The 26774-nt window shown below is 40.5% G+C and overlaps 1 protein-coding gene across 2 annotated transcripts; it reads left to right on the top strand.

Moving 5' to 3' along the window:
* Nucleotides 1-197: 197 nt before the first annotated feature.
* Nucleotides 198-26462, top strand: tep1 (telomerase-associated protein 1). Of its 2 annotated transcripts, XM_084008241.1 has the most exons (56): nucleotides 198-385; nucleotides 990-1534; nucleotides 1704-1898; nucleotides 2023-2172; nucleotides 3077-3241; nucleotides 3322-3459; nucleotides 3733-3804; nucleotides 4026-4150; nucleotides 4991-5148; nucleotides 5453-5562; nucleotides 5730-5808; nucleotides 6570-6762; nucleotides 6994-7387; nucleotides 7513-7665; nucleotides 7818-7889; nucleotides 8176-8297; nucleotides 8484-8549; nucleotides 8932-9075; nucleotides 9150-9441; nucleotides 10010-10131; nucleotides 10351-10464; nucleotides 10675-10792; nucleotides 11003-11191; nucleotides 11482-11669; nucleotides 11773-11914; nucleotides 12494-12673; nucleotides 12836-12928; nucleotides 13949-14084; nucleotides 14205-14358; nucleotides 14626-14759; nucleotides 14849-14937; nucleotides 15234-15348; nucleotides 15544-15570; nucleotides 15649-15859; nucleotides 16089-16209; nucleotides 16708-16832; nucleotides 16956-17055; nucleotides 17285-17440; nucleotides 18168-18380; nucleotides 18949-19005; nucleotides 19140-19275; nucleotides 19711-19962; nucleotides 20507-20658; nucleotides 21099-21206; nucleotides 21364-21468; nucleotides 21670-21799; nucleotides 21924-22009; nucleotides 22175-22301; nucleotides 22748-22878; nucleotides 22971-23089; nucleotides 23886-24029; nucleotides 24312-24411; nucleotides 24542-24650; nucleotides 24752-24834; nucleotides 25228-25332; nucleotides 25958-26462. In XM_084008241.1, exons 2-56 carry the CDS (start codon nucleotides 992-994, stop codon nucleotides 26144-26146), a joined length of 8031 nt encoding a protein of 2676 aa, XP_083864367.1. In that variant the 5' UTR covers nucleotides 198-385; nucleotides 990-991; the 3' UTR covers nucleotides 26147-26462. The 2 variants fall into 2 exon arrangements, with proteins under 2 accessions (XP_083864367.1, XP_083864366.1); XM_084008240.1 differs by having other exon boundaries at nucleotides 1707-1898; nucleotides 15544-15859.
* The last annotated feature ends 312 nt before the right edge of the window (nucleotides 26463-26774 follow it).

Here is a 26774-nt window from a genome sequence, read left to right as displayed (position 1 = left end):
GCAGTTTGGAATCTAAACATGGAGTTGTTTTATGCTATTTTACATGCTTATGTTTTAATGGTGTTTCTTTATAATCCCTGTTTATTTCTTCCAAAGTTATTTCGCCTTTATTCGATGATTTGAGGGTAGGCACCCATATATGTGCTATTACGGTAACAAAAAAAAAAGCAACGAAATACTGACCAATCAGCGCTCTCAAGACAGCTACGTAGACAGCTGCTCGGGATGAGGACATTTACAGTAAATTAGGAGCTGCGTTTAGCTCAGAATACTTTAGAAATAGTTGCTAACAATGCGACACGTCAAACGCTAACATTATACAGACGAGAATACCGTGTCCAGAGCCAACGCTAGGCCCGCGAAGATTCAGTTGCGTCATTTTACGGTGAGTTTTGTGTATCTTAACTGGGCGTGCATAGCTAAGCTCCACCACACCTACCAAAAACCTTCGAGTCATAACAGTATACCAGGTGACTATGAAACATGCATTGACTCATGTCTCACTTCACTGTATTTACGGCAGTTACATCCAGTGACTGTCTTGATAGTGTGGTAGTGATGTGGTTTTCTTTTTGAAACTATCAGATAGTAAATGCCTGATTTTACTCCACAGTTTAGTTGTCTATACGTGTGTTGTTTTTTACGAAAATAATAAAATACTACTTTTGCATTGCTTGCATTCTAACCTGAGTCTAACCTGAATTATACTTCTGTATTTTCATTGTATTTGACTAATTTTAGCCGTACACGTGTCTAGTTAAACTCTGTGAAAAGCCTGTCAGCCTTTATGCTGATTGTATGCAGACTTTGTTCCCTCTTTATGGACGCTTTAAGTTGAGCAGCACACACCCCTTAACTACAGTTGTACAATGCTTGTGCAAACAGTCGAAGGAATGCCGCTGAGTTGCTTGTCTCAATACTCAATGCCATGTAGGAGTTTGAGGGATTGTGTTCGTGACAGCCACTGTGATTGATTCTTTTCTCTGCAGGGATGAGGGCTCTGACACTGCAGCAGGCCAATGTGGCCCAAGGAGAGCCGCCGCAGCAGCAGCCGGCCACATGTGGGAGAAGTTTGTCTTCCAACTTTGCTCCTCTGAGTCTGGAGAATAAGTTCTTGACTGAGACCAACGCTCCGATGTCCAAGACCCGCTCTGCCCTCTTAAACTTTGCAGCACAACCTTCCTCTTGCCCCTCTCTCCAGCCGTCCCGCCTTTCTTCCACCTCGTCCTCCCTCCTCTCCACCTCTTCCATCTCTCCGTCCCTCACTTCTCCTCTCCTCAGCACCGAGAACAAGCTCCTGAGTGATGATCCTACACCCGGTCTCTCCTTTTCCCTCACCTCTTCTACATCTGTCCCCAATGACTCTCTGCTCTTCACCTCCCTGTCAAGCAGAGCTGTGCTCAGTCGCTTTGCTCATCCTCCTTCGTTCCTCTGTAATGCTGTCGTTGGAGATCAGAAGAAGGACGATGGACCAGACAAAGGCAGGGATGAAACACCTGAAGTGATGCAGTGCTCTTTTGAAGAAACAAGTGTGGTACACAAAATGTTTTCTTGATTTCTTTTCCTATTTTGACACTTAAAAATTAAAATGAAATGTCCGTGGCTGCTCGTACATTCTTCTTCTTATGTTAAATATTCAACACCACTTTTGATCCATCTCATTTGAAGGTATTGTTGTTTTAATGTAACTTCTTCTGTTTCAGCAGTATTCTGAGGAAGAGGATATTCTGTGTGATGAGGAGGAGGATGAGGATGCTGTTACAGCCATGGGATTACCTGCCCTGGAAACAGAGTTGGGTAGCCAGGAAATCGAACAAACTATGGTCATCAGACAGGAGAAATTTGCTGAGATTGATAGAGGGAATGAAACTATTCAGGAGGAGCTGAAAGACAAAAAGGTAGGAGAAATATATTTTACACTCTATGTTTATGTCTCTGCAATTTTAGCATTTATCTACTCCAATGCTTTCAAATTATAAAGTGACTATAATGCCTCTGAATGTCTTAATTGCTCTTCCTCAGTATCTCCTGCTGAATGTGGTGTGTTGCTCCCTGGTCACTAAAAGTAAAGCTCCAGGCCAGAAGGACTGGGACTCGGAGAACAGTGTTTGGACCAAGATCATCAACCTGGCAAAGGACATTTCTGTCTGTGACCCACAGTATCTTCTCAAGGTGTGTGTGTGTGTGTGTGTGTGTGTGTGTGTGTGTGTGTGTGTGTGTGTGTGTGTGTGTGTGTGTGTGTGTGTGTGTGTGTGTGTGTGTGTGTGTGTGTGTGTGTGTGTGTGTGTGTGTGTGTGTGTGTAACTGGATTGTAGCTCCTTAACGTTTTTTTTTATTTTTTAACTATGTGGTATATGTATTAAGTTTAATTCTTTGTTGCAATAATTCATAAAAAAGTGGAATTATTTAAATATATTTTATGAAATTATTTCAAATACAAACAGACCTATTTGGGTTTTTCACATTTGGAAAGATCAAAGCAACAGGATGACAAATGCAACACAACTACGAACAAAGCATTTTCACAGAATACTTTGATGTATATAAACCTTAATTTCCAGTTCTTCCATATTTACTGTTATTTGTTTGGCATATTTTTTTTCATTTAAGGGATCTACTTCTCCTCAAATCTGTCAAAAAATCCTTTGAAAATTTAACTTTTTGTGAATCCATTTCATGAACATTATCAAATATCCTGGAGGTTCAGTTTCACACCAATTTCCTGTTTTATTGAAGCTGTTTTCTGCCTGCAAGCAAACTCTTTGTCAGTCATCTCCTTGAAAGCCTCCACTAGCTGCTGTTGAACTGAGGTGTTATGAAGAATCCAGTTGGGCGATTAGATTTTTTTCCTTTTGATATTTTCCTTTTCAACAGGGTATAACCACCCATACTTATTTAGTCACTCATTCACAATCTAATACATTTATTTGAACACAGATTGTTGTATTAGCTTCTTCTTTTGCCACAGAAACAAGCCACTTGAATTAATTTCCAGACAGACGCAGTACACATTATGGGGTTATAAACATTTCCATCAGACATGCTCAGTGTGCTTGTTCCTTCTTTTACCATTTAGGTGGCAGTTTACACTCGTCAGGAGTTGAACATCCGCATCACAGCAAACTTCTTATTGGCTCTGGCTGCCAATCAGCCCTCCAGCAAGCCGCACGTCCGCAGATACTTCTGCGCTGCTGTACAGCTGCCATCAGATTGGCTGGAAGTTGCCAGAATCTATAGTACGGTAAGTGTTAGTGAGTGGTGGAGTATGAATGTGTCAGTTCTGCCAGTTCTGTCCAGTTTTAACACCAAGTTTGTGTCCAGTGCTTCAGTCGCTCCCTGCCAACGTGCTTGAAGAAGGCGATGGCTGACAAGTTCAAGCAGTTCAATGAGTATCAGCTGGCCAAATACAACACACGCAAACACCGCTGTAAACACAACCGCAACAAGCCCAAAGCCAAGGTACAGAAGCATTCATTGGGTCTCAGTTTTATCATTTAATGTTAAAACTAAGGGTGAATAACCCTGTTAATAACCGATAGAAAACAGTTTGACAGTATAAGTGTTTCTCAGATTTCACTGTGCTAAAAACCATACACTTACAACCACCTCGACTGAAAATAGATTCATGTGATTTCTATTTTAGTACGATTGACTCATTTCTGTAAATGAACACTCAATATCCTCTCTTCATCACTCATGGTTTGTTCTACATGCATCATCTTTGATTTCCAGAAACCGAATGATCAGAAGCTCAAACAGTGGGCCAACTTGCTCCGATCGGATGCATCCATTCTGGAGAAGTTTGTAAGTCAATGTATAGATTAAAAACAATAATAATTTAATGAAATGTTTTCTCAAGTAATAAATAAATAACATACTTAGTGGGGTTTAGCTGGTGGGGGGTATTTTAGTTCACATCCATCTCAGAAATGGATCTTAAAATTGTGATAAGATGATTTATTCTAAACTTCAAGTCCCAGTTACCTCATCACACTGGTTTATGTGTGTCCTGTCTGTGTGCACAGTTGCAGTTAGAGGGGAGCAAAGAGGTGGTGGATAAAAAGCAGAGTGAGTTCAGTATGAAGAAGATGATCAAGAGACTTCACATTAAAGAACCGGCTGAACATGTCATGGCCATTCTGGGAAGAAAGTAAGCAACGCAAACTCACATATTCATACACTGATGACTCCCAGAGAGAGAGAGAGGAAGTCACATGGGTTTACTACTTTATAAGTTAGTTCATTAAACTCATAAATAGCCCATGAATAACATTCACCTGCTATATGTCGTTCTACCTCAGTTTACTGCAGAACTTCTCATTTCCCAGTTTACGTAGAATGTATAACTTAAGATATTAAAATCAAGAACACATTATAAAGTAGTTATAAGCAGATATGAGGACACTTTAAGTGTTGTACAGCATCTTAAACATTTTAAAGACATATTTTATACAATTACATATTGATACGTCATTCATCTGTTTATACACCACTATCAATCAAAATGTAAAATACCTCACCTGCTTCCAACTACAGTACAGTGTCTTATAAGATATATATTAAATGTTTGTATACTGACTATGAATGCTTAATAGGAGGTTTGAAAAAAATATATAATCAGAAATTCACATTTCTATAGCATGCTCTATTTCTAGAAAGTGGAAAAAATATTTTGTATCTACTGCAGAAAAGAGGTTTTTTGTTCAACAAATGCAACTTTTAGGGAAATAAGGACTACATTGTTGTCCAGTTACCTGGACAATAATATATTAGTTTAACTACAGGCTCATTTAGAAGAACCATAGCATTTTATTGATTGTATTGTTGAGACAATATGAAGATAGAAGAGGAGAATAATGAGAAAGGGGGTTTGGTGTCAGGCTTCTTGTGGTGTCTCTGTTAGCCTAGAGGTGAATACGTTTACCACTAGTCTATGTCTGCGGTTATCCTGCTTCCATTTCTAAATGCGATGTGGTCGTGTCGGCCCCAGGTACCCTGCTGACCTGAAGACGTTCAGCCGTAGTGGAATAAAGGGCTCATGGGATAGGGAGAGAGGCGGGAAGCGAATGAAGCTCAAACAACCAGAAACATGGGAACGGCTGCTCAGCCTGGAGGGCAACAAGGCCGCCACCTGGGAGAAGCTCATAGGTCTGCTGAGTCCACACACACACACACACACACACACACACACACACACACACACACACACACACAGACAACTGTTTCTTTAATCCAGGAGAACTGGATTGCACTACTCAAAAGTAATTCAATAAACAAATAAAAGCCCCACCTTCAAATTCAAAAAATCTTTCATCTTAAGTGTGACCGAACTGACCTGCTCCTACATTCAATCCAGCATTTTTCTAGTTCAAAGTCCTTAATCAGTCTATGTGAAAATCCACAAACGCATCCATGATCAAACATGCTGATGAATAATGTCTCTACTGTGCAGACAATAAGTCTCTTCCATTCATGGCCATGCTGAGGAACCTGAGAAACATGATCACGAAGGGCATCAGTGAGGCTCATCACAAGAACATCCTCAGCAGACTGACCAATAAGGTGAGATCCGGAGTGAAGCTGGAATTAACACTACAGATAATGTACAATACATTTTGTTTTGTTTCAGAGGAAGAGCCACATTCATGTTCATCAGTTGGTTGTTATGTGTCTTTTGTAATTCGACTTGCAGTTCCTTTCTGTAACCTCAGTGTTTGATGTGTTTACAGAAAGCCGTGATTCAGAGCCGTCAGTTTCCCATCAGGTTCCTCGCTGCCTACAAGGTCATTATGGAGCTCCACACTTTGGGTGAGAAACATGTACCACATGTAGAGGCACTAAAACTCTTCACTGACAGTTCTATTAAAGGAAGCTGATTTAATATATGGTATCTCATTTCAATTTTCCATCTTTTCTTTTTGGAAAGGAGTCCTATAATGATACTTTTTAAAATGGAGAACAAAAATATAGTAAAGATATATTGAAATTGTTGAATTAAAAATGCATACTGACTAAACCTGCAAAACATTGAAAAGCCTGTTATCTGATGCAGTGGTCCTTTAAAGGTGCAATAAACAGGATTATTAATAAAGCAGCAAACAACTGTTAGCTATGTAAAGATAAAGTGGAGTAAAATCTACCTGAGCAGAGAGTTGTTATAGTCTGTGTTGTTATAAAAGCTTCTCCTTGCTTTGTTGACAAAGCTTTTAAAAAAAAATATATATATATATATATATATATGGCCGGGTTTTTTTAATAAGTCTATCATCTTCATGAGGAACCAGTGGGCTTGGATCTGAGTTCCATAGTCAGTGTAGGCAAGTCAGAAATTATTGCGAGACGGACTAACACATTGTTGGTTTTGATCCTTTCATGGGACTTGTTGGTGATATGAAAAATGCAGAAAAACGCCAACATTAATGAGTGTTTTAATGATTGTCCAGCTTTCAATATTAAACCAAAGCCTAATATTTACCAAAATGTTTTGATAAGCTAACATCCGCCTAAACTTTCTTAATAAAGAGTACCTCTGACAAACAGTACCTTGTCATTGCCTCTCTGTCCTCTAGCCTCAGCATCAGAGCGAGCACTCCCCCCTGTGAAAGAGATCCTGAAGGGCATCCTGAGGAAGATTCCCAGCAGCAAGCGCTTCAAAAGTCTGGACTGGGACACGACTCCAAGGAGCCGGATTAGAGTGACACTTGGAGTGCCGTTCATCTATCGACTATACAAAGCTAAAAAGGCCCAGCTCCTAAAGGCCAAGTATGCTAATGTCCTTGAGTTTTTTCATTAATTTATATATAAATATGATATTTTCCTAATTTATTAGTAGAAACATACAGTTGTTTTTCTTGTGCGTAACTGATACAACACTGAAAAACATTTCTGGTGCGTGTGTGAGAGAAACAACAGCTTGGGTAGCTAGCTTGAGCGGTGATGAAGCAAAGTATATTCAGTGATATGATGTAACCGTTTATGTGTCTGTACATCCAGTCAGAGGGAGTTCACTGTCGCTCTGTTGGACCGCTACCGCAAAGCTCTGGAGACGGCAGTCCAGCTCTCCTGCCGCTACAACGTGCCCCCGCTGCCTGGACGGACCCTTATCATGCTCACCATTCGCTTGAGGGAAAATGATGACTGGTGGAAGAAACAGGACTTCTGCCTCCCACCAGACCCGGAAGGAAAAAAGGAAGAAGAAGCAGGAGAACGTGAAGAAGAAGGAGAACGTGAAGAAGAAGGCGAAGGAGAAGAAGGTGAAGAAGAAGGAGAAGGAGAAGAAGGTGAAGAAGAAGGAGAAGGTGAAGGAGAAGAAGAAGGAGAAGGTGAAGAAGAAGAGAGCAGGGAGAGTAGGAGGAAGAAAAAGCAGAGGGACGAGCTCACTCCTTCTGTGAGGGCCTGTTTTCTTCTGATTAACAATAACGCAAAGGAAACAAAAACATTTTGTTTGACTCATTTTAAAACTCAATTCGTGTTGTTTCAACTCTACTTTTCCCCACAACTTCCTTCTCTCAGCTTATGGAGACGGCGGTTTTGCTCTCTCTGATGATTAGCAGCAGCGCTGAGGACGGTCAGCTCTGCTTAATGGACGGGAGATACGGTCAAGAAGTCGAGTTGAAGTCTAATGTGCTGTTGGATAATGTCAGGAGTGTGCTTAAGCAAGTAAAGGTAAGTGATCTTTTCTATATACTTTAAATATCCAAGAAAGAGGAAAAATAATAGTAAGTCATAAGGACGGACATAACTGAAAGATATCCCTGCATTGGAAGATTCTGGTCATTGATTTTTGCCTTTAATAATGAATGTCTTTTCTTTCACAGGCTTGCACAGAGATGTCATATAAAGATAGGGACAAAAATGCACTCTCCAGAATGCTCACCAAGAACAACAAGGTTAGTTGTTGTTTTATTTTATTTTGATCAATGAGGATGTTTTTCCATAAATAAAATTGATGGCCTTTATTTTGTAAAAATGTGTGCATACAAAATAAATGTTGGAACTGGTTTGCAGGAAGCTACAAGTTAAAAGTAATTCAAATAATGCTGAGTCCCTACCTGAGTTTCAGGAACTTTACCTGAGTGACACACTCGGTTGATTAAAAGTTAAAGGCCGCTGCTTTAGACGACAGTACAAGAGGCTTCCTTGTGATCCTTGACCTCCTATGTTTTTGTATCTCAGGTGGACAACTTCATCATAGTGACTGACTACTGGGTCAATCAAGAAGTTGAGTGGACCATCAACAGCTACAGGAGAGACAGAAACAACAAAGCTCTCGTTGTGCAACTTCGCTTGTCACAGGGGTAATGCTCCAGTTTACTGCTGTAGCTACTCCTCCTTTATCTCACACACACCTACACTAATCACGAGAGGACCTTTTCAAATATACCATCACTTTTTACTCATTATATTCTTTCATTATAGATGGGTCCTTTTTAAATATTTGTTTCTGTTTCTATTGGATTTATTGTTGTCTTCTCTACTTGCAGGGAGTCAGAGTTCACCCCTGACAGGAACTGTGTGAAGCTGTCAGGCTTCAGTGAACAAATACTGAGGTAACATTTCTGGTTGCACATTTAAGTCCAAAAACGGGTTTGGATGATTGATATAAATGTAAGAAACCTACCAGCGCATCTAAAGCTCAAATGAACATATGGTTGCCAAGAAATGGTGTCTCATAATCCCCAGTAAAACAGTGAATTGTCATTTTTACACTTCAGTGTTGCCTATTAAACACAATAGACAATAGATAACATTTTAATTAGTGAGCTTTAGATGTTCGAGTAGGTTGATTTTGTTGCCAGTCTTTATGCAATGCTAAGCTAAGTTGCTAGCTGTAGCTTCATAATTATCTGAATGACCTCTATCGTCTCATTAAACTCTCAGCAAGGAAGTGAATACGCGTAATGTTTAACTGTTTCTTTATTATGTGACCAGGTTCGTGGCAGAACGAGGATCATCCAGGCTGCTGGACCATGTGGAGCATTTAGATAAACTGTACAACGTCCCACCACCAGAGGGCGCTAAAGGCCCTCAGGCTACAAACCACGTTGTCCCAATGCCAGCTAGCCCCAAGTTAAGGTATGTTTTTCTGCTTCATGTTGGAGGAGACATTTCCTTCTCGCGCGTTTTGTAACACCAAGCTCCGCCGTCAGGTGGCGCGGCGTGCGTGTGTTTATCTCCTCCACCTTCAGGGACATGCACGCTGAGCGGGACGTCCTGGTGCGAAGCGTGTTCCCGGAGCTCCGGCGTCGCGCTGCGTCACACTGCCTCTACCTGCAGGAGGTGGAGCTGCGTTGGGGCGTGACAGAGGAGGAGTCCGGACGGGCCACCGAGCTGTGCCTGTCAGAAGTGTGTCGCAGCCAGATGATGGTGGGAATCCTGGGGGAGAGGTACGGCCTGGTGCCTCCCAAACCTGCCCTCCCTGACCTGCCGCAGTACAGCTGGGTAAGACAATAAAGAGTGAATAAGTAGACCTTTGTACACAGTGTGATCAGTGTAAAAAAAAATGAAGTGTTGATGTTGGATTTTGTGCAAGAACCTTGTTTAATGAGATTGGGATTCAGAGGTGCACACTTTAATTGCCCAAGAAAGTCCAGAATAAACACAACATTATAATATGAACTATAAAACTAATAAATAGATTAATAAACTAATACAATTCCTTATATTGCACTCTTTTCCCATATGGCTTAATTTACGGTCAATTTACAGCAAATCAAAGGTTTAGGAAAATGTTACTATAGTTATCCTGAAATATAAGTAGGAACAATGTTTTTTAATTATTCAATTATTATTTAAAAGTAGAAATGTCAGCAAATCAAATTACCATTACATCATTGTTACTCATCAGCATGTCAATCAGACCTCTGGAAATATTTTGGAGGAAAAAATAAAACGACTTTTTAAATATATTGTAGTGAAAAAGAATGATGTCTGTTTTTAAATGTAAATTATATTTTAAGATATTCTTTAAAACAATGAAAGAGAGCATAATTTCTTTCACTGTGTGCAGCTGCCGTCGGCCCCGGCAGGCCTGTCCATCACAGAGATGGAGATCCGTCAGTTCCAGGCTCTTTACCCTGAAACCGCACAACAGCGAATGTTCTGCTACTTCAGAGATCCAAACATCATCAAGTAATCCATGCTCACGTTCACACATCACATTTTGTCTTAACTTTTCTCTTTATACTTTTAAAGTTTGAATAAATTAGCCATTTAGATTAATTACTGACCTCTACCGATTTCATTTTAAGTCGATTTTTTTAAGTTGTTTTCAATGCTGTTATACTACACTGCTGGAAATCCACTTAAGTATTTTATATTTATATTTCATTTTGCTCCGTTGTATCTCAGATCAGTTCCAGTGGCTTGGAGATCAGACTTTGTCCCTGAATCAAAGGAGGCTGAGTATAAAATGGCGTCTTTGAAGACAAGAATCCGGGCCGGTGAAATCAAGGTCACTGAAAAGTGAGTCATCCCTCTCATATCCATTCTGTTCCTAATCTGTATTTAAACAATGGTTCACTTTACTTTTAGGATACTTTTTTATCTCTAACTTTAATGCTAAAAGTTTGGGAGAGCTCTAGGTTATTTAAGTATTAACTGGTAATGTACAATATTTTTGAAGAACCGACATAGCGTTCTGAAATCAAACCACTGATTGTTTTTCTGTCATAGTTACTCGTGTGAGTGGGGCGGCGTTGTGGACGGGAAACCATATCTGAAAAACCTGGAGGCCTTTGGAAAGGCTGTGCTGGAGGACCTGTGGACGGCTGTAGTGAAGCAGTTTGTGGAAGTTAGTCATTCTCATGATTTCATTTCAAAGATAACACACTGTGTTGCCATGCTTCTTTTTCATGTTAACAAATGTAAAAAAAAAACACTGTTTCAAGCAACACTGAGCCTTAAATGACAGATTGGTCTCATTTAAAACAATGAAGCATGCTAGACAAGATCTAACATACATTAGATCGTAATAAAACCCTTTTTATTCCCCACGTGGCAGGAGGATGACGAGGCGGAGGCTGTGTGCGATGTGACGGAGCAGGAGGTGCACCAGGAGGCGCTGCAGAGGCAGTTCTTCGGCAGGGCGAAGCTGCTGTCCAGCGCTGTCGAGATCGTGGAGCAGGCTCAGACCAAAGGGGGGATGATGGTGGTGGAGGGAGGACCTGGAGAGGGCAAAACCGTCTTCATGGTACAGTTCTTAAAGGAATTCTTAGGGAGTATGGACAGAATAAAAGCAACACCGACAATGAAGGCTTGCTCCAAATATAAGGGCAACACTAGCATGCTCAACTATGATCGAGTGCTTCAACTCTCAATATAACTGTTAGATGTGATGCCTATTTGAACATGGTGGATTTCTTGAAAATACCTGAACATTAGAACCATAAACCCACCTTTAAGGTGGGATGTATGGCAGGATTAGGTTTAATTTCTCTACCTCTGAAACATTGCTACCAGTATTTCTCTCTCTCCACCCAGGCTGCTCTAGCAGACAGCCTCAGGACTGGAGATAAATCCAGGAAAAACCTCGCCTGTGATGTCATGTCCTACTCTACGGCTGCCAGCCAGCCGGCACGCTCTGTGGAAAACCTGCTTCGATGTCTCGTTCAGTGGTTGAGGAAGATAAAAGATGCTGAGGAGGAATCACCCGTTCCCCATTCTTACAAGTAGCTGGATTTTTTTAAGTGTACTAAAAGAAGTTTACAGCTGCATCATATTGTCGATGCACTAACGGTTATTACCTTTTCCTTTGATCATTTCAAATCACAGAGATTTACTGTCAGAATTTCACTCTACTTTGGGTGACATGAAGAAGAAGAAACCTCTGGTGCTGCTCGTTGATGGGGTGGATCTTCTCCGAGATTGCAGAGGTCAGCTCAGCTCTGATTGGATACCACAGCAGCTTCCACAGGTCAGTTGTGGACACGGAAAAGAAAGGAAAAACACACACCTATTCTAGTGAGGTGTTAGAAAGGACATTTATTTAAAAGAAAATGAGAAATCATACTCATAAGTTGAATGCTTTTATTTCAACTTATTATTTCAGCAGTTTGAAGACATGTTGATCTGATTCAATTCAAATTGAATAGGCCTGAATCTCATCACAGCTCATTTTATACCAAGAAATGCTTTTATAATCTTGCCAATATTAAGTATACGATGTGTCTCTAGTCCTAGAGCAGAGACGTTCTAGTATTTCAACGTTGACACGGTCACAAAAAAGAAACACATGGTCTCTTATTTACCTTAGTCATTCAGCTTCATTGTCCTTTTTCCGAGCTGCTGTTGCTTTTTCGGTAAGTACATCAAGAGAGAGTCAAATTCCTTGTACGTGCACACAGACTGGGCCAATAAAGGTGACTGACTCATGATCTGGATGCTGGACAAAAAAATGACTGTCTACACTGGTTGCTTTGTTTATGGTTAAACTTTTAGGGGGTTGTCTGCTGCAGTTAATCTCTAATAAAGGATTTTTCCTGTTTCTCATCAGGGTGTTTGTTTGGTGGTGAGCATCACAACCAAAGCAACACTGCTACAAACCCTGGCCAAGAAAAGAAGCACTGTCCTGTTTTCCCTGGGACAGCTCACCATGACTGACAGGAAGGAGATCGTTCAGAAGGGATTGGACACCTTTGGGAAGAAACTCAGCGACTCTGCATTCAACAACCAGGTTCTTATTTTTGCACTCAAGACATTATTAGTATTCACGTTTATTGTGACAGTCCACCTTATGCTGCTGTGCATCAGGCTGCCATAAATACGGATCAGTTTGCCCTAAACTCTTTTAATGAAATGCTCTAACATTAAAACCATGCTGTGACTGCTCGCCCAGCTCCAGACGCTGATAATGAAGAAAGGAGCAGTGAGTCCTCTCTACCTGCACCTGGCCTGTGAAGACCTGAGGAACTTTGCCTCCTTTGATAAGGTTTAATATCACTTTTTTTTAAATTCATGAAACATTGGGTGTGACTCTGCTATGTATTGGGTGGATGCTGACATTACAATATGGAACACCAGTAAAGAAGCTGATAACATAGAAAATGTAAATGGAAATACCAGATTTGCTAGCAGCTCAGTGAGTCTGAGCTAAATGCTCACATCAGCAACATACTCACCATGATAGTATGATGATGGCATAGCAAGTATAGTGTGTTAGCTTGCTAATATTAACTAATTATATAGTATTTCTGCAGGTATATGATCATAACACAAAGTATCTGACAAAATGTAGCTTTTACCTGAAGATGGCGCTAATAAAAGGTCATGGGGATCAAAGTCATCCTCTCTGCACCTCTCTCTGTTAATGTGTAAGCTGCATTACACAAGAATCATCCCATTGCTTAGATATTTAAATCAATAACTGTCAACCTCTTACAGGTAAAGTGAACGTTGAGCTCCCCAGAATGAGTTCTCTAGGGACCTTCAACATCTGTAGTACATTTCATGTCAATCTTTCAAACGTGGTCTCTTCCTACAAGCAGATGTTTGCTTGTGTTGTATATCTTGAGAGACTTTTGGAAAATAACAGCAGTTTTGTTATTTCTACAATAGCAGCTCCGAACCATGTGTCCGTACTGTCTATATCTGTATTTTGCTATGTTTTTCTAAATCTTGAGGAATCATTGAGGGCACGCCCTCATTTCAAATTATGTTGAGAGTGCTATTAAAGCAGAATAAATACACACAAGAAAATAATTAAAACAAACAACCAGACACCAACAGGACACAGTTTAAACTGTTAAATGTTTCAATTTTGTGCAGCACAGACACTTCAAGTGTTATAAGATGGCTTTATAATGAAGTAGAAACAAATGCCTGTCCCGTCTTACTGCTAGCGGTGCCCAGCCAACCTTTTAATACAAGATGCAAAGAATGAGAAGAATTCCTGAGACCAACAGTTCCATTTGATTACTAACTTGTTACAACAATATACCTTGTGCCTCAGTTGAAGGAGAGTCTCCTGGGCTTGCCTCAGTCTCTGAGCCAGTTGGTGCAGCACAGTCTGGACAGACTCTGCTCGCAGCACAGAGGCATGCTGGGACTTCGCTGGGCCCTGGCAGCTCTCACTGTCAGCTCGGCTGGTAAGATTAGTCAACTTCTAATGTCATTTCTAGCATTACGGAGCACTAGAGATTGGGTAAATTGGCAGGCTAATATTTAAAGATACATTATAACCAAAGTGGTCTTTTACTCTAACCCAGGCCTGAGGGAGAGAGACTTGTACTCTTTACTGAACACATGCAATGACTTGTCCTCAACGGACCTCACATGGCAGGAAGTACTGCATCTGTCCAGGAAGCCCAAAGGACGCATTCCCATGGCAACGTTCACACGTATAGCACAGAGTTTACAAAGGTATGAAACTGGGCAAAATCCCAGTTTAATTTTTAATTGTCATTTTACTTTATTTAGGTATTCAGTGTTTATTTTCCAATATGTTTTTACACTGAAATTGAACTAAATACATACATTTGATCACCGTTTCAAGTATTTATGCTGATTCTGTGCTTTCACATTAATACTTATTTATTATTCAGATACAATAGACTTAGGTGTGAATACAATTATAGACAACCCAAAAGGAGGAAGAGATATTTAACTTATTTGGATCCTCATCTGCAGTCTGATTGGTCCGTCTCATTGCAACGACACTGACGACCTGCTGACTCTAACCAATCCGGAGGTTAGGAGGGCCTTCGAGGACTTTCTCCTCTCAACAGAAGATGACCGAACCAGAGCTCACCTCGTGCTGGCAGGTAAAGTTCTCACAGTCTGTTAATACAGTATACATATATATCACTATATTTTAAATAGTCTCATGCCACTATACTGTCTCTTTATACAGCTCATCTGTGGGCGCTGGCCGACCCGCAGGGCACAGACACCTTCCTTCACTGTGAGGCCAACTCCGTCATGCACCTTCCCTCCAACCTGGTTAGTCATCTTCCATCTCGACCCATAATATAAAGGTTGTACAACATGAGCAATAACTAACAATAAGTCTCCTGCATTATAGTAAACAAGAGCTGTATATGTAATTACTAAGAAACTCCCATCAGTCAGTTTTTGAAAAACCTTGCCCTGACGGTTACTTAACTCACCAAACTGGCTTTACTTGGACAAAAGATTAACTTGGTAGACCTTCATCACGTTTGGCTCAGATGAAGTTGTGCCAACCCACAGTTACTATTTCCGGTAGATTTTAACTGCCTTTATTTGGCTTTGGTCAGATTCAAAGTGGCCAGCTGGAGGCGCTCCATTCTCTGCTCTCCAGCTACTACTTCCTGTATGCCAATGTGCGCCATGGCCTCCTGCACCACCTCCTGGAGACCTACAGCTTGTATGGTGAGAGCGCACGATGATATTGTATGATGAATGTGGTAACATCTTTTCATAGTTTGGCTGCTCTTTTTGTTCGATAGTTATCCCCTTTATCCTTCTCATGTGTACACCTGATGAAGTGTTAAAAGGGCAGGTTTGATCAATGATGGCTAAACCAAAAATCCTAACATTTGTGTCCTATGAAATTTGATCCTGTAGATAACAAGAATAAGTCTGGACCCTCTTGTAAGTACTTAACTCAAACATTCCTGCCAAGGTGTTCTGTGTTTTTTCCTTCGTACGAGTTTCTGTTTGTGCCCTCAGTTGGCTTCCAGGGTCATCTAGACGACTGCCGGAGTTTCCTGCGGCGCCACGGCCCACTCCTCTCCTCCTGGCCCGCTCTCTTCATTCAGCAAGCCCTCAACGAGCCGGCTGAAACCGCTGCTCACACTTGGGCACAAGGCCTGATGGGAAAAGGAGGGGCCCGGGTAGTTGAGTGGCTCAACAATGACGGTCGGATACGTAAAGAGAGCAGGTAAGCAGGTTGTCTGCACGGTGGCTAGAAGAAATGCATTAGAAGTGACCCCTTAAATCTGTCATTGAGAATAATTCTTTTTATCCATGTAAGCTGTCGGCTTCTTTTTGTTTTCAGTCAAATGCAACAAATCTTCAGCTTGCATACTTTTTTAAAGTCTTTTTAACGTGGTACGTTGAGTGGTTCAATATTAATGCATGTTTGGATGGTCTCCTGTGTTTCCTCTCAGCGAGCTGGTGTCGACCTTCTCTTCTGAACCGACCTGTTTGGTTGTGAGCCCGGATGGAGAGCTGATGGTGGTTGGCACCGGACAGGGAATGCTGCATTTCATCAACACTCAGACCTCACAGGTACGAGTACATTCTTCAGTAGATGTTTATTATTTTTTCCCCCCTTCCTTCGCACATTTTGTTGCCTTATAGCTTTATGGTTTCTGTCTATTGTAGCAATCCCAACCAGTTGTAGACTTCACATGTTTACACATTAATCATTTTCAGTTTACATTCAGCACACACAGACACACGCAGGAAATTCTGACAACATTTACACTTTAATAACCTGGTTACTTAAAATCCCATGTTAAATGCAGCATCTCTGTAATCAGCATTCTTCCCTAGCTGACCATATCTTTCCTTTCATGCTGGTGGACTACCAACACAATGGTACTTTGAAATCTAGCCGTTAAAAATGGATTTCACCAAATTCAGGTTTCATGTATGATATTTAAAATGATTGTAGTGCATTTCCACACTAATTGTAAATTAGAAAAATGATGGTTCAGTTTTCATACATGCTGAGAATAATGCAACACAATGTCTAATATGAACTCTCCTCCTGGCTGTAAACAGGAAGTGAAATCGCTGGTGAGCAGCTGTGATGGCATCTCAAGCTGTGTCTTTCTGAAGGATGGACGTCTTGCTACCACCTCCTTTAATGGACGAATAGAGATCTGGGACATCGGGAATGGCTGCAGGTGAGTCGGAAGGAAAATATCTCAGACTGTACGAATCCTTCTGTTAGTTTCAGGTTTTTTACTCAGACACAGCACATCAGCACAAGTTTCTGATGATTGAATTGAAGTTTCCTCTCCTCGCAGGACTGCTCTTATTGAGGGCCACACTAACGTGATAACAGCAAGTGACATCACTGCAGACAGGAAGCACCTCGCAACTGTGTCTCTGGACTTCACGATGAAAGTTAGTCTCAAACAAATCGCAAGAAATGCTGTTCAAAATCGGTTGCTGGTTTCCTGGTGTTTGTGTTTCTTTAGCCTGCTATTTCTATTTCTAGTTGTATGCATCCCAGGAAGACTAGAAACCACTTTGTACCAGCTAATAGCTTAATATGTTGTCAAAAATTATTCAGTTGCGAACCTCACAACAACGTTATCCATCTTTAAATCTGCTGTGTTTTTCTGCTTTTTAGGTATGGTCGTCCACAGCAGGCAATAAGATAGCAACCCTGCCCAGCTCCAGCCCTTTGAACTGTGTGACCTTTGACCCCGAAGGTCACCTGCTAGCTGCTGGTTGCTGGAACGGGAATGTGATTGTGTGGAACTGGCTCCAGAATAAAACTATAACGGTGAGTTATCAAGATGGATGTACTGGGAGCTCTTGTCAGTTTAATGCCCAATAATTCAAATATATTATAATCATTTTTAAACAAAATATATATGAATAGACAAGATTATAAGACAATTTAAAGTAGAGATCCACACATCAAAGTCTGTTTACAGGTCTTTGGGAGTACTAATGCATGTGTGAAAACAGTTGTATAAAACTGGATGGTGGTGTTAGAAAGAAGTAAGTCTATCAGACCTCTAAGGCCCTCTCAAGGCTACAATAGCTGCTACTACCATAACACACCCCATCTCTGATTGACTTGTCAGTGGTTGAGTTGCATGTTGGGTAATGTAGTCACCAGGGTTTAACAAGGGAGAAGAACGTGTGGGTTAAAAAGGACATGATCTCTGGTCCTGCTGCATCAATTCAATCAATGCATCATTTCTTTTTTACATCTGTGCGAAAATGTTAGTGTGTGTGTGTGTGATGCTAAATCAGTGAAGTATCTTTTAAAATCATACTTCTCTGATTGTTTAATGACCTAATCCTCTATGATATTGAGGTGCTATGTGCATGTCTTTCATGTATTATTCAACCAAAGTAGACCGCTTTTTTTGTTGTATTTTGCTGTTATTTAAAGTGCTCAGTAGAGGCATACAGGAAATATGTGAGTGAGAGAGGAAGACTGTTAGATCTGTCCAGAATGAACGTCTGAACCACATTTTCTCTTCTGCCTGTTCCCTCAGACCCTGACGGGTCACCAGCACTCGGTGCGCAGTCTGTCCTTCTCTCCCTCCTCCTCCATGCTCTGCTCCGGCTCTCTGTCTGGAGAGGTCAGGGTGTGGTCAGTGCCCACCTCCGCCTGTGTGGGATGTTTCCAGGCTCACTGCGGAGCCACAGAGGCCCTCACCTTCCTGGAAGAAGGGAGCATGCTGCTGAGCGCCGGCTCAGATCACATGGTGAGGCATCGCTGCGTGTGCATACTGAACCGGGATCAGAGGAATTAAATATAACTCTGAAGGGCGGAGTAGCTGGATTGGAATAATATTAATACTCAAATACTTTACTGACTTTATTACTATTTAACCAAATACGCACTACTGACAAATTATACCACTGATTACTAAGTACTGACACTAAAGTGTGTGAAAAATCTAAAAGTATCTAAGAGCATTGTTTTAATTGGGATCAATTGACCAAACGTATTTATTTTGCCCATAAATTGAAAAATAATAATTTCATGTTCCTCAAATTTAAATTTCATGTTTCCTTGCCTTGGACAAACAAGTTGTGGACTATGAAAACAAGAGGGTTTTTTTCATATCTTGTTTAGGTGCTCGCGACTAATCATAACATTTTCTGTCACCTAACAGAAGCAGAAGAGCAAAAATTAAAAACAAATTAAAAATGTTAACTTGCAAAATAAAATTAAAATTGTGTATACAAACAAAACTTTGAGGACATTTGTTCACCTAGGCTCATTATCACTTATTTTAGATAAAAAGTCTCCTTTTCTCTGTAAAACAGCTCCAGCTCTGGTCAGGAGGCCTCGGACGTTCGGTCACTGCATTAAAGAGTGTTGAAGTAAGGTCCTTATTTATTTTGTATAGCCACTCAATGACCAGTAATTAGGGGAAAAAGCATAGATTTTTTTCCCTGTTTTTGACATATAGCTCACGATTCTCTCTCCAAATCGATTCTCTCATTTGGTGTTTTAGGCCGAGCAAGAGCCTCCTCTGAAGAAAATGAAGTCTGCAACATCTGAGCCTGCTGCTCTGTGTGTGGCTGTGAATGGAGACCGTGTTGTTGTGGGTTACCATGGTGACGGCATCAAGCTCTTCAGTCTTGACTCGGGTATGTTTATGTACCAGGAATGTAAAAGAAACCATATGCAGATGACGCTAGAAGAAAAAGTTAAAAGAATCAACTTCACAATATCAACTGCTGTCATACAAAAGTAGTTTTGTCTACAATCATATATTTATTCTGCAACATAAACATTCGCAAAACATTGACAGACAGAACACAACAGGCTGATGCTCCTGATTATGTCAAATCAGTAATAGCAAAGCTTTACAATGTAGATGATGATTAACATACAGGTGGAGATGGACATACAGTACATAAATAAACTGTATACATTGTGAGTCTTGCAAGAGCATAGACTTGAAGCCAGCTGACCTTTAATTCAAGTGACTTTATGAAAATTAAGATAATGTACTTTTTTGAAAAGATCCCAATTTAAATCTGGTAGACAAACAGACCAAAATGTTTTAATTGTAATCGCAGGAGAGAAGATCTGGGACTCCGGGGATCTGGATGTGTCCATCCTGAGCCTGCTGTGGGTGGTTTTGGACTCGGAGCAGACCCAACCTGAGCTGCTGTTGTCTGGAGGAAGTGACAAACGTGTGAGGGTCTGGAAGAGCAAAGGAGAAGAGAACGGATTGCTGGGAGGCCTAAACATGTGGGGAATGTTTGGTGTGCAAACAGCCACCATCCTGGCATTCGCACAGAACTCCACATACCTGGCGACGGCTTCAGGTAAATGTTGCTGGTGATGAAGTAAAAACATGACGTTTGACATAAAAGTGCTTTTTAAAGGCACAGTGTGTAGGATTTGGTGGCATCTAGCAGTGTGTGCAGATTGCAACCAAGTGAATACTCTGTTCACTCCTCACTTTCCAAAATGTGGTGATGTGAGTTTCAGTCAGAGGCCATCTTTACCATAATGACTCTGCTAAAGGAGCAACAGAAGTCAGATGGTGGTACCACAGTTTTGCACTATGCAGCTCACGGTACTACAGTTTCATACATGTTGGAGAACTAGGGTGGCCTTCAATAATGTGAAAGTGTGAAAGACTCTTTATCAGTCAGTGTTTTGTTTGTCTATTCTGGGCTAATTTAGAAATAGACTCTGAAAAGAGGAGCCACTCCCTACGTAGATATGAAGGGCTAAGCTCACGAATACACAATGATTCTTAGTTTCAGGTGATTATACATGAATTAATATTATATTCATGTTAACCTCTCCTTCTCTTAAAACATCACTTTTTATACTAATAATTGATTTATTATTTTGTATTAGATGACTTCTCCATTGTTCTGTGGTTGCTGAGTGATCTGACCCTCCAGCCCAATGTTGAGCCTTGTGCGTTTCTGAGGGGCCACAGTGGAGGAGTCACGTGTCTGGCGTTCAGCCCTGATGGCGGACAGCTGCTCTCCGGTGGAAAAGATCAGGTACAGTGTATTTGTGCTGTGGTGTTTTGCCTCTTCTAGAAAAGCCTTTTCCTCTTAGCGTGACCTGATCAGATAGTGGTCACAGCTGTGCCAAAGGCCAGTCTCACATCCTTTTTCATAGACAACCTAAAAAGTATAAATACAACAAGGCTGTAAAGGCGTTTCTGTGTTTGATGTTCCCAACAACATCTGTAGTCTTATTTAGCCACTTGTTAGCAACCACCTTTTTTAAGACGTGTAAAAGCTTCACATTATCTGGAGTGGGGAACATGATTCAGCCTCCGCAGTGCAAATAAAAAGGTGCAATCTGCCTTTATGCAGCCACGTACCATTATTGTTATTTAGCCTACTGTCACTGATATAAATGAGGTCAGGATTAGACTAAATAACATAATGGTGTATCAGTATTATTGCAGTTCTGACCAGTGTCTTTGTCTCAGGCCCTGATGGTGTGGGATGTGAGTTCGTCTCCTGCGGTTCTCTCTAAGTCGCTCCCTCACTCTCACAGAGACTGGATCACCGGCTGTGTTTGGACTCCAGACTGTGTGGTAAATCTCATTACTTTCCAGAAATGTAACTGGCTTCACACAGGTCTGCCCCCGATCAGAGCTATTACCTCAAAGTGTCAAATCACAACCGTTTACTGTGTTATTCTCGGCACTATCGTGTAAATGTGTCTTCATCAGCCTCCCTCTTCTGTTCCAGATTAGCTCTTCAAACGATGGGAGGCTTTGTTTATGGGATCTGCAGGCAGGCGAACGTCTCAGAGAAATCTCCTGGAGGAACCCTCTTACATCCGTCTGCTGTCTGGTGAGCAAATTATACATTTATCTATAAGAGAAAACACCAGGATGTGCTGTTTCCTCCTCCCTTTAAAACCTGACTGCATTTAATTGTTCTGTTAGTGGAGTAAATGAGCGTAAATAAACGTAAATAGTGTTGAGATTTCACTGCAGGTCTGTCTTACATACATGTAGAGGATTTCTGTGGACTTGGTGTTTGTGTGTGCAGGGCCGGTATGTGATGGCCGGCTGTGCAGAGGGGGCGCTGCATGTTTGGAACTGGGAAACAAACATAGAAATTAGCCACATCGCTGCACACAAGCAACGTATACACCACTGCTCTCTTCTACCAAATACAGGTAAACTTTACTCAGGCTTTAGTGCACACACATATTGTACTATAGGATTAGTTAGACAAGTTAATTCATTTACTTATTTATTTATTTACTTACTTACTTTCTTGTTGACTTATTTGTTTTTAAGACCAGAACAAACAAGTTAGCCCAGAAGACATGACTGTTTTCACTGCATCTGATGATGGCACAGTGCAGCTCTGGAAACCACTACAGGTCAGTCAAAGATAGTTAGTGATATTTTTATATCAATAATGTACATCATTTTTGTCTTTAATTTGGTCTAGATGCAGAGCAAAAATGACTTCCTCATGGTTCATAATTGAGTAAATATATTATCTGTAATGGCTCCTCTCTCACATTCTGTATCTTTACATTCAGGTGGAGCACTTCGGTACCTTCCAGGGTCACAGCGGTGCAATATGTGGAGTTGTTTGCAAAGGAGGACTCCCAGAGTTCCTCAGTGTTTCTGAAGACGGCTCATTACGATGCTGGACGTGGGTGACAGGTATTACTTCATATTCTGCCTTCGAATAATACCATTAAGAATGAAAGTGGTTCACAGTAGATACTCAGCCAGTGTGAAAATATTAAATGAATGTATGTATGTATGTAATAGAAATGCTCTGTAAATCTGTTTTCTTAATGCATGTCGCCGACTTAAGATTAATTTATGTTTCCTTTATACAACTGATCATTTTATATGTGCACATTTCTTATGAAGAGCTCTGTGCTTTGCTGTCTGACTGATGTTTAACTGATGATGAGAATTTCACTCTGAAAAAACAGGGTCTTGGTTACTATTTATCACTAACAGTCTCCTGATGCTGCTCAATGGAGACCGTTCTTGTTGGTGTGATCATTATTTCAAAGTCATGTCCTGTATCTAGTATATGATCTGTGTGACCTTCATTTTGAAAACTGTCCAAGTTCACCTCTGTTCTGTCTTTTCAGAGAGTCCTCCCAGTCTGAGAGGACCAGTAACAGCTCTGTGCTTCTCCCAGAGAGACGATTTGCTTCTTGCTGGTTATAAATCCGGTTTGCTGGAATTATGGCAGCACAATGCTGTGGTCGGCCACAAGCAGGTGAAGACGAGTACAAGAAAAAGAGATGTATACGGACGGATGTGTGTGTTTTTGTGTCCGTGTTAATCACGCGGTGTGTTTTTGTGCGTCAGGCTTCCGACTGCAGCGTCACAGCGATCTGCTTCATGCCGGATGGTCAGTTTGCTGTCAGTTACAAGTTCACCGTGGATATTTGGAAGCTGGTTTGGAGTCAACAACACCACGCTGCAAGGTAAACTACTGCAAAACCGTTCCCCTGCTAAGTGATCATAATGGGACCATCCTTTTTGTTATCTTAGATTTTAAACCCTTATTTAGTTATGAACAAACTATCATTAACAATAAAGAAAACACACAAGAAATCAACAGAATAAAAACTAAAACACATTTTTATTGATATGAGCGTTGATGTCAGATAGAACCCCGTTGTTGCCACTCAAGATTCTTCTCAGAAGAGCAGTCAGATATGTTAACATTTCTATACATATTATATCTCTATAATGCATTTTTCCTCAAATGGTCTTACACTTCCCTTACTAACCCTAGAGCAGCTGTGCCATTTTCTGTAGTGGTATAAAATCAGCACAATGGCAGGAGTTGTCAATGTAAAGCGTGCCCAACTCCTCTCCACTGCTAGTTAAATGTTGCATAATCTGGTGTGTTTTTGGCAGAATGTGAATTAAAGCAGTCAGATTGTCATTTACCATTTTCTTTCAAAGCTGCACCTGGGACATGCTGTTTAATGGCAGATTTGGTCAATTGGAGAAGTGACCTTTGACAGAAAGTGAAAGTGACAACTTTCACTTTGACTGAAAGTAGCAATGAAAATCCGATTGCTTGACGGGGCAATTTATGTTTTAAAGTAGTAGTAGATTTTGCTAGGCTTTGCATGTTCATGTAGAACTTATGTTTGATTGCATTTTATTAAACTTAAATCCTATATCAGTTCTGCTTATTGGATCCAAATTGTAGTTACGGTTAGTTAGTTATGCATAATACGATTTATCTGTGTGTTTCTATGCTCCCAGCCTGGTGAAGGTAACCACATACACAGTGGACGACACAGTGGTGCGCCTCAGCTACTGCTCTATCCTGATTGGTGTGGCAGACACTGGAAGAATATTTGACGTCACAACAGATGGGCAAGACATTTGGAACCACCAAATTACTAGGTAACGCTACGAACTGTACGGGATTTACTAAAATCGTTTTTCGGGGATGTTTTACAGAATCATTGTCCAAGTTGGCTGATTGTCAGAATTATCCATTTTATAGATTAAAATAATGTGATGTCAATGTGTGTTTAATTTGAAATCCCTGCAGCTTCTTTTGACACACATTTCAGCCCCGTTTTTGGGTTGTTTCTTGAACACTAAGGTGGTTTATTTCTTCCACGCTCTAAATAATTAAATCAACCTTTAAAGCCCTTTTTTTGTATTTGTCTTTTATTGCAGTTGGCAGCAAACTAACCGAATTGTAGGGATGATCCATAATGATGAGAAAAGCATGTGGCTGGTGGGCGAAGAAGACGGACAAGTCAGAATTGGCTTTGTTGTGAGTTTTGCCCATCTTATCTCTAAATAAGAACATTTAAAATGTTTGTTGTAGCTCGCCAATTTATTCAAATGAAGAAACTATTGCCAGTTAAATGATACAAAGTATTGATTGTCCTCTCTTTGCTTAGTTTGCCATGGGCCCCCAAAATGGATTCAATTCAGCTTTCGGCTCAATAGAAATGGAGACCAACGATGAGGAGAAGAAGATCCCGATAACAGCTGGAACTACAAACAATGGTACTGACATCTATACTGTTTCCACTGCAGCGTACTTCTACTTCTGATTTTTATGTCTTTATTTATTGTGTGATTATCCATTGTGTCATATGTTCGTTCAGACTTTGTGGTGTGTGGAGATGTGAACGGCAACATGTGGTTCAACCAGCCTCCAGATGTTTCCTCGTGGAGCAGCAGAAAACCTGTAAGAGCTGGAAGACTGTAACAGAGCATTTTTATTCCATTTTTTTGTGAGGTATTGCAACTACTTTCATGCACACCACAATTGCAAAGAGCCCCAAGGTGACATTTAAGAAGCTGGAACCACCAAATGTTTGGTATTTTACTCAATAAATCATTGATTGATTATCAGAAATGTTGATTAATATGCCCTTGATTCTTTCAGCACAATGTTCTGCTGTAAATGTGCCCTTAATTTAAATCTTAGGTCACTAAGATGAGAAGAAAGAAACCGCTGCCTGCCAATAACCAGCAACTGTGTATTTTGGCACAAACCACAGAAATGATTGGCTGTTGCTTTAAGCCAGGGCTTCACTTTGCATAGTTTTTAATAATGATATTGATGTTCTATCCCCAGGCTCACAGTGACAGGATCAGTGTGATGAAACTCACTGAGCGCACCATCATCTCGGCCTCCTACGACAGGACAGTGAAGCTGTGGGACAGAAACACCAAGAAACAGGTACGTCTGTGCATTAAAACAACAACATTTTGGTATATTTGGACGGGAAGAGGGATCACGTGTGCGCACAATCCAGGAAACATAAAATACAATGCTGAGGTCTTCACGTTAATAGGCTCAATAAATATTGTTTTTCTCTTTTCAAACCAACACCGATCTCTGTCTTATGTGCACAGACTGATTACAGATGGGAGTGTTTGTCAGGTTCTGTCATATTTAACATTGTATTCTATATATAATTTCGTGTTCGTTTTTCGCTGTTTGCTGAACAGAAGTTGATAATGATTTGAATTTATTGCTGCCTAGAGAAGAAATGCCGCACTCATTCACATTTGCCTGAGATCTTATCGATTGAAATGTTGCCTTGAAAAGAGAAAAAGATAAATACAACTAAGACTAAGACTTGACTGGCTCTGTCCAAAGTTAATTTTTACGGCAGATTGAACCAACAAAATATATATGGACTTAGTGAGCTTTAGAGATGCTGGGGTACTGATGATAAAACATTTTTTAAATATGGGGAATTAATAAATGTTACTGTCTTCAAATAACTCTCTCTCTCTCTCATCTCTCTCTCTCTCTCTCTTCTCATCTCTCTCTCTCTCTCTCTCATCTTTTCCTCCAGGTGGGTATGTTTGTGTGTGGAGGTCCTGTTCTGCATTTGGAGGTGAATCCTAATAAACCCACTGAACTGGTTGTGGTGACGGACAGGGAAAGCTCTACTTTCTCTCCTGGAAAGAATAATCCTAATATTTTGCATTTGGGAAACATTTGGTTTAAATGCTACAGTAACCAAAGATGGTCAATATGTTAAGCTTCCTCTTTGCATCAGTGATGGTGAATATGCACTAAATATATGAAAGGAAATGTAAGTGAAATTTGTATCACATACAGGGATAAGCATCTATGTAATAGTTGCAAAGATATGTTTACATGTGCCTTTGATTTAGATGGCAAAAAGCATTATTAAAAGATATAACAAGACATGATTATCAGTTATAGTTTTGTGCAAGCTGAATTCATTTAAGGTTTCTTTTTATTTAAAAAATTGTAATTAAAATAGGAATGTGGATTATGAAACACTAGAAGTAATAAAATGGATATAATAACAATGATCTTTCCTTTGATAATAAATTGTTTAAATCTGCACTTTGTTGTTCATGTTTTTTAAGGACTAAATGAGAAAACAGTGGGAGCATTTCAATTGACACTCAATGGCACTCAACATGGTGATGCCTGACCTGATAACCGTACAAACTGTGGCAAACTGATAGACTGTAACCACCTAATGAGAGCAGGTAGAAGGAAGGAGGACGCTCAGAACAACACACACAGAGGGAGACCGATTTTCATTCTCTGCTACATTACTCCACTCCACGTATCTTTACATGGCTAATAGTTGTTTTAGAATATATACAGTAAATGTACTATATTGCTCCTCT

The sequence above is a fragment of the Eutrigla gurnardus genome (assembly GCF_963514095.1).
Source record: "Eutrigla gurnardus genome assembly, chromosome: 4".
Classification (NCBI taxonomy): Eukaryota; Metazoa; Chordata; class Actinopteri; order Perciformes; family Triglidae; genus Eutrigla; species Eutrigla gurnardus.
The sequence above is the reverse complement of the archived record's forward strand: the minus strand, read 5'-3'. Positions and strand labels throughout refer to the sequence as shown.

Excerpts from the sequence above, each read along its gene's own strand:
- tep1 (XM_084008240.1), top strand. The coding sequence starts at position 992 with ATGAGGGCTCTGACACTGCAGCAGGCCAATGTGGCCCAAGGAGAGCCG. Across the intron at positions 19,276-19,710 it reads GCTCTTCAGTCTTGACTCGG|GAGAGAAGATCTGGGACTCC; the intron begins GTATGTTTATGT and ends TTGTAATCGCAG. Across the intron at positions 22,302-22,747 it reads ATGCTGGACGTGGGTGACAG|AGAGTCCTCCCAGTCTGAGA; the intron begins GTATTACTTCAT and ends CTGTCTTTTCAG.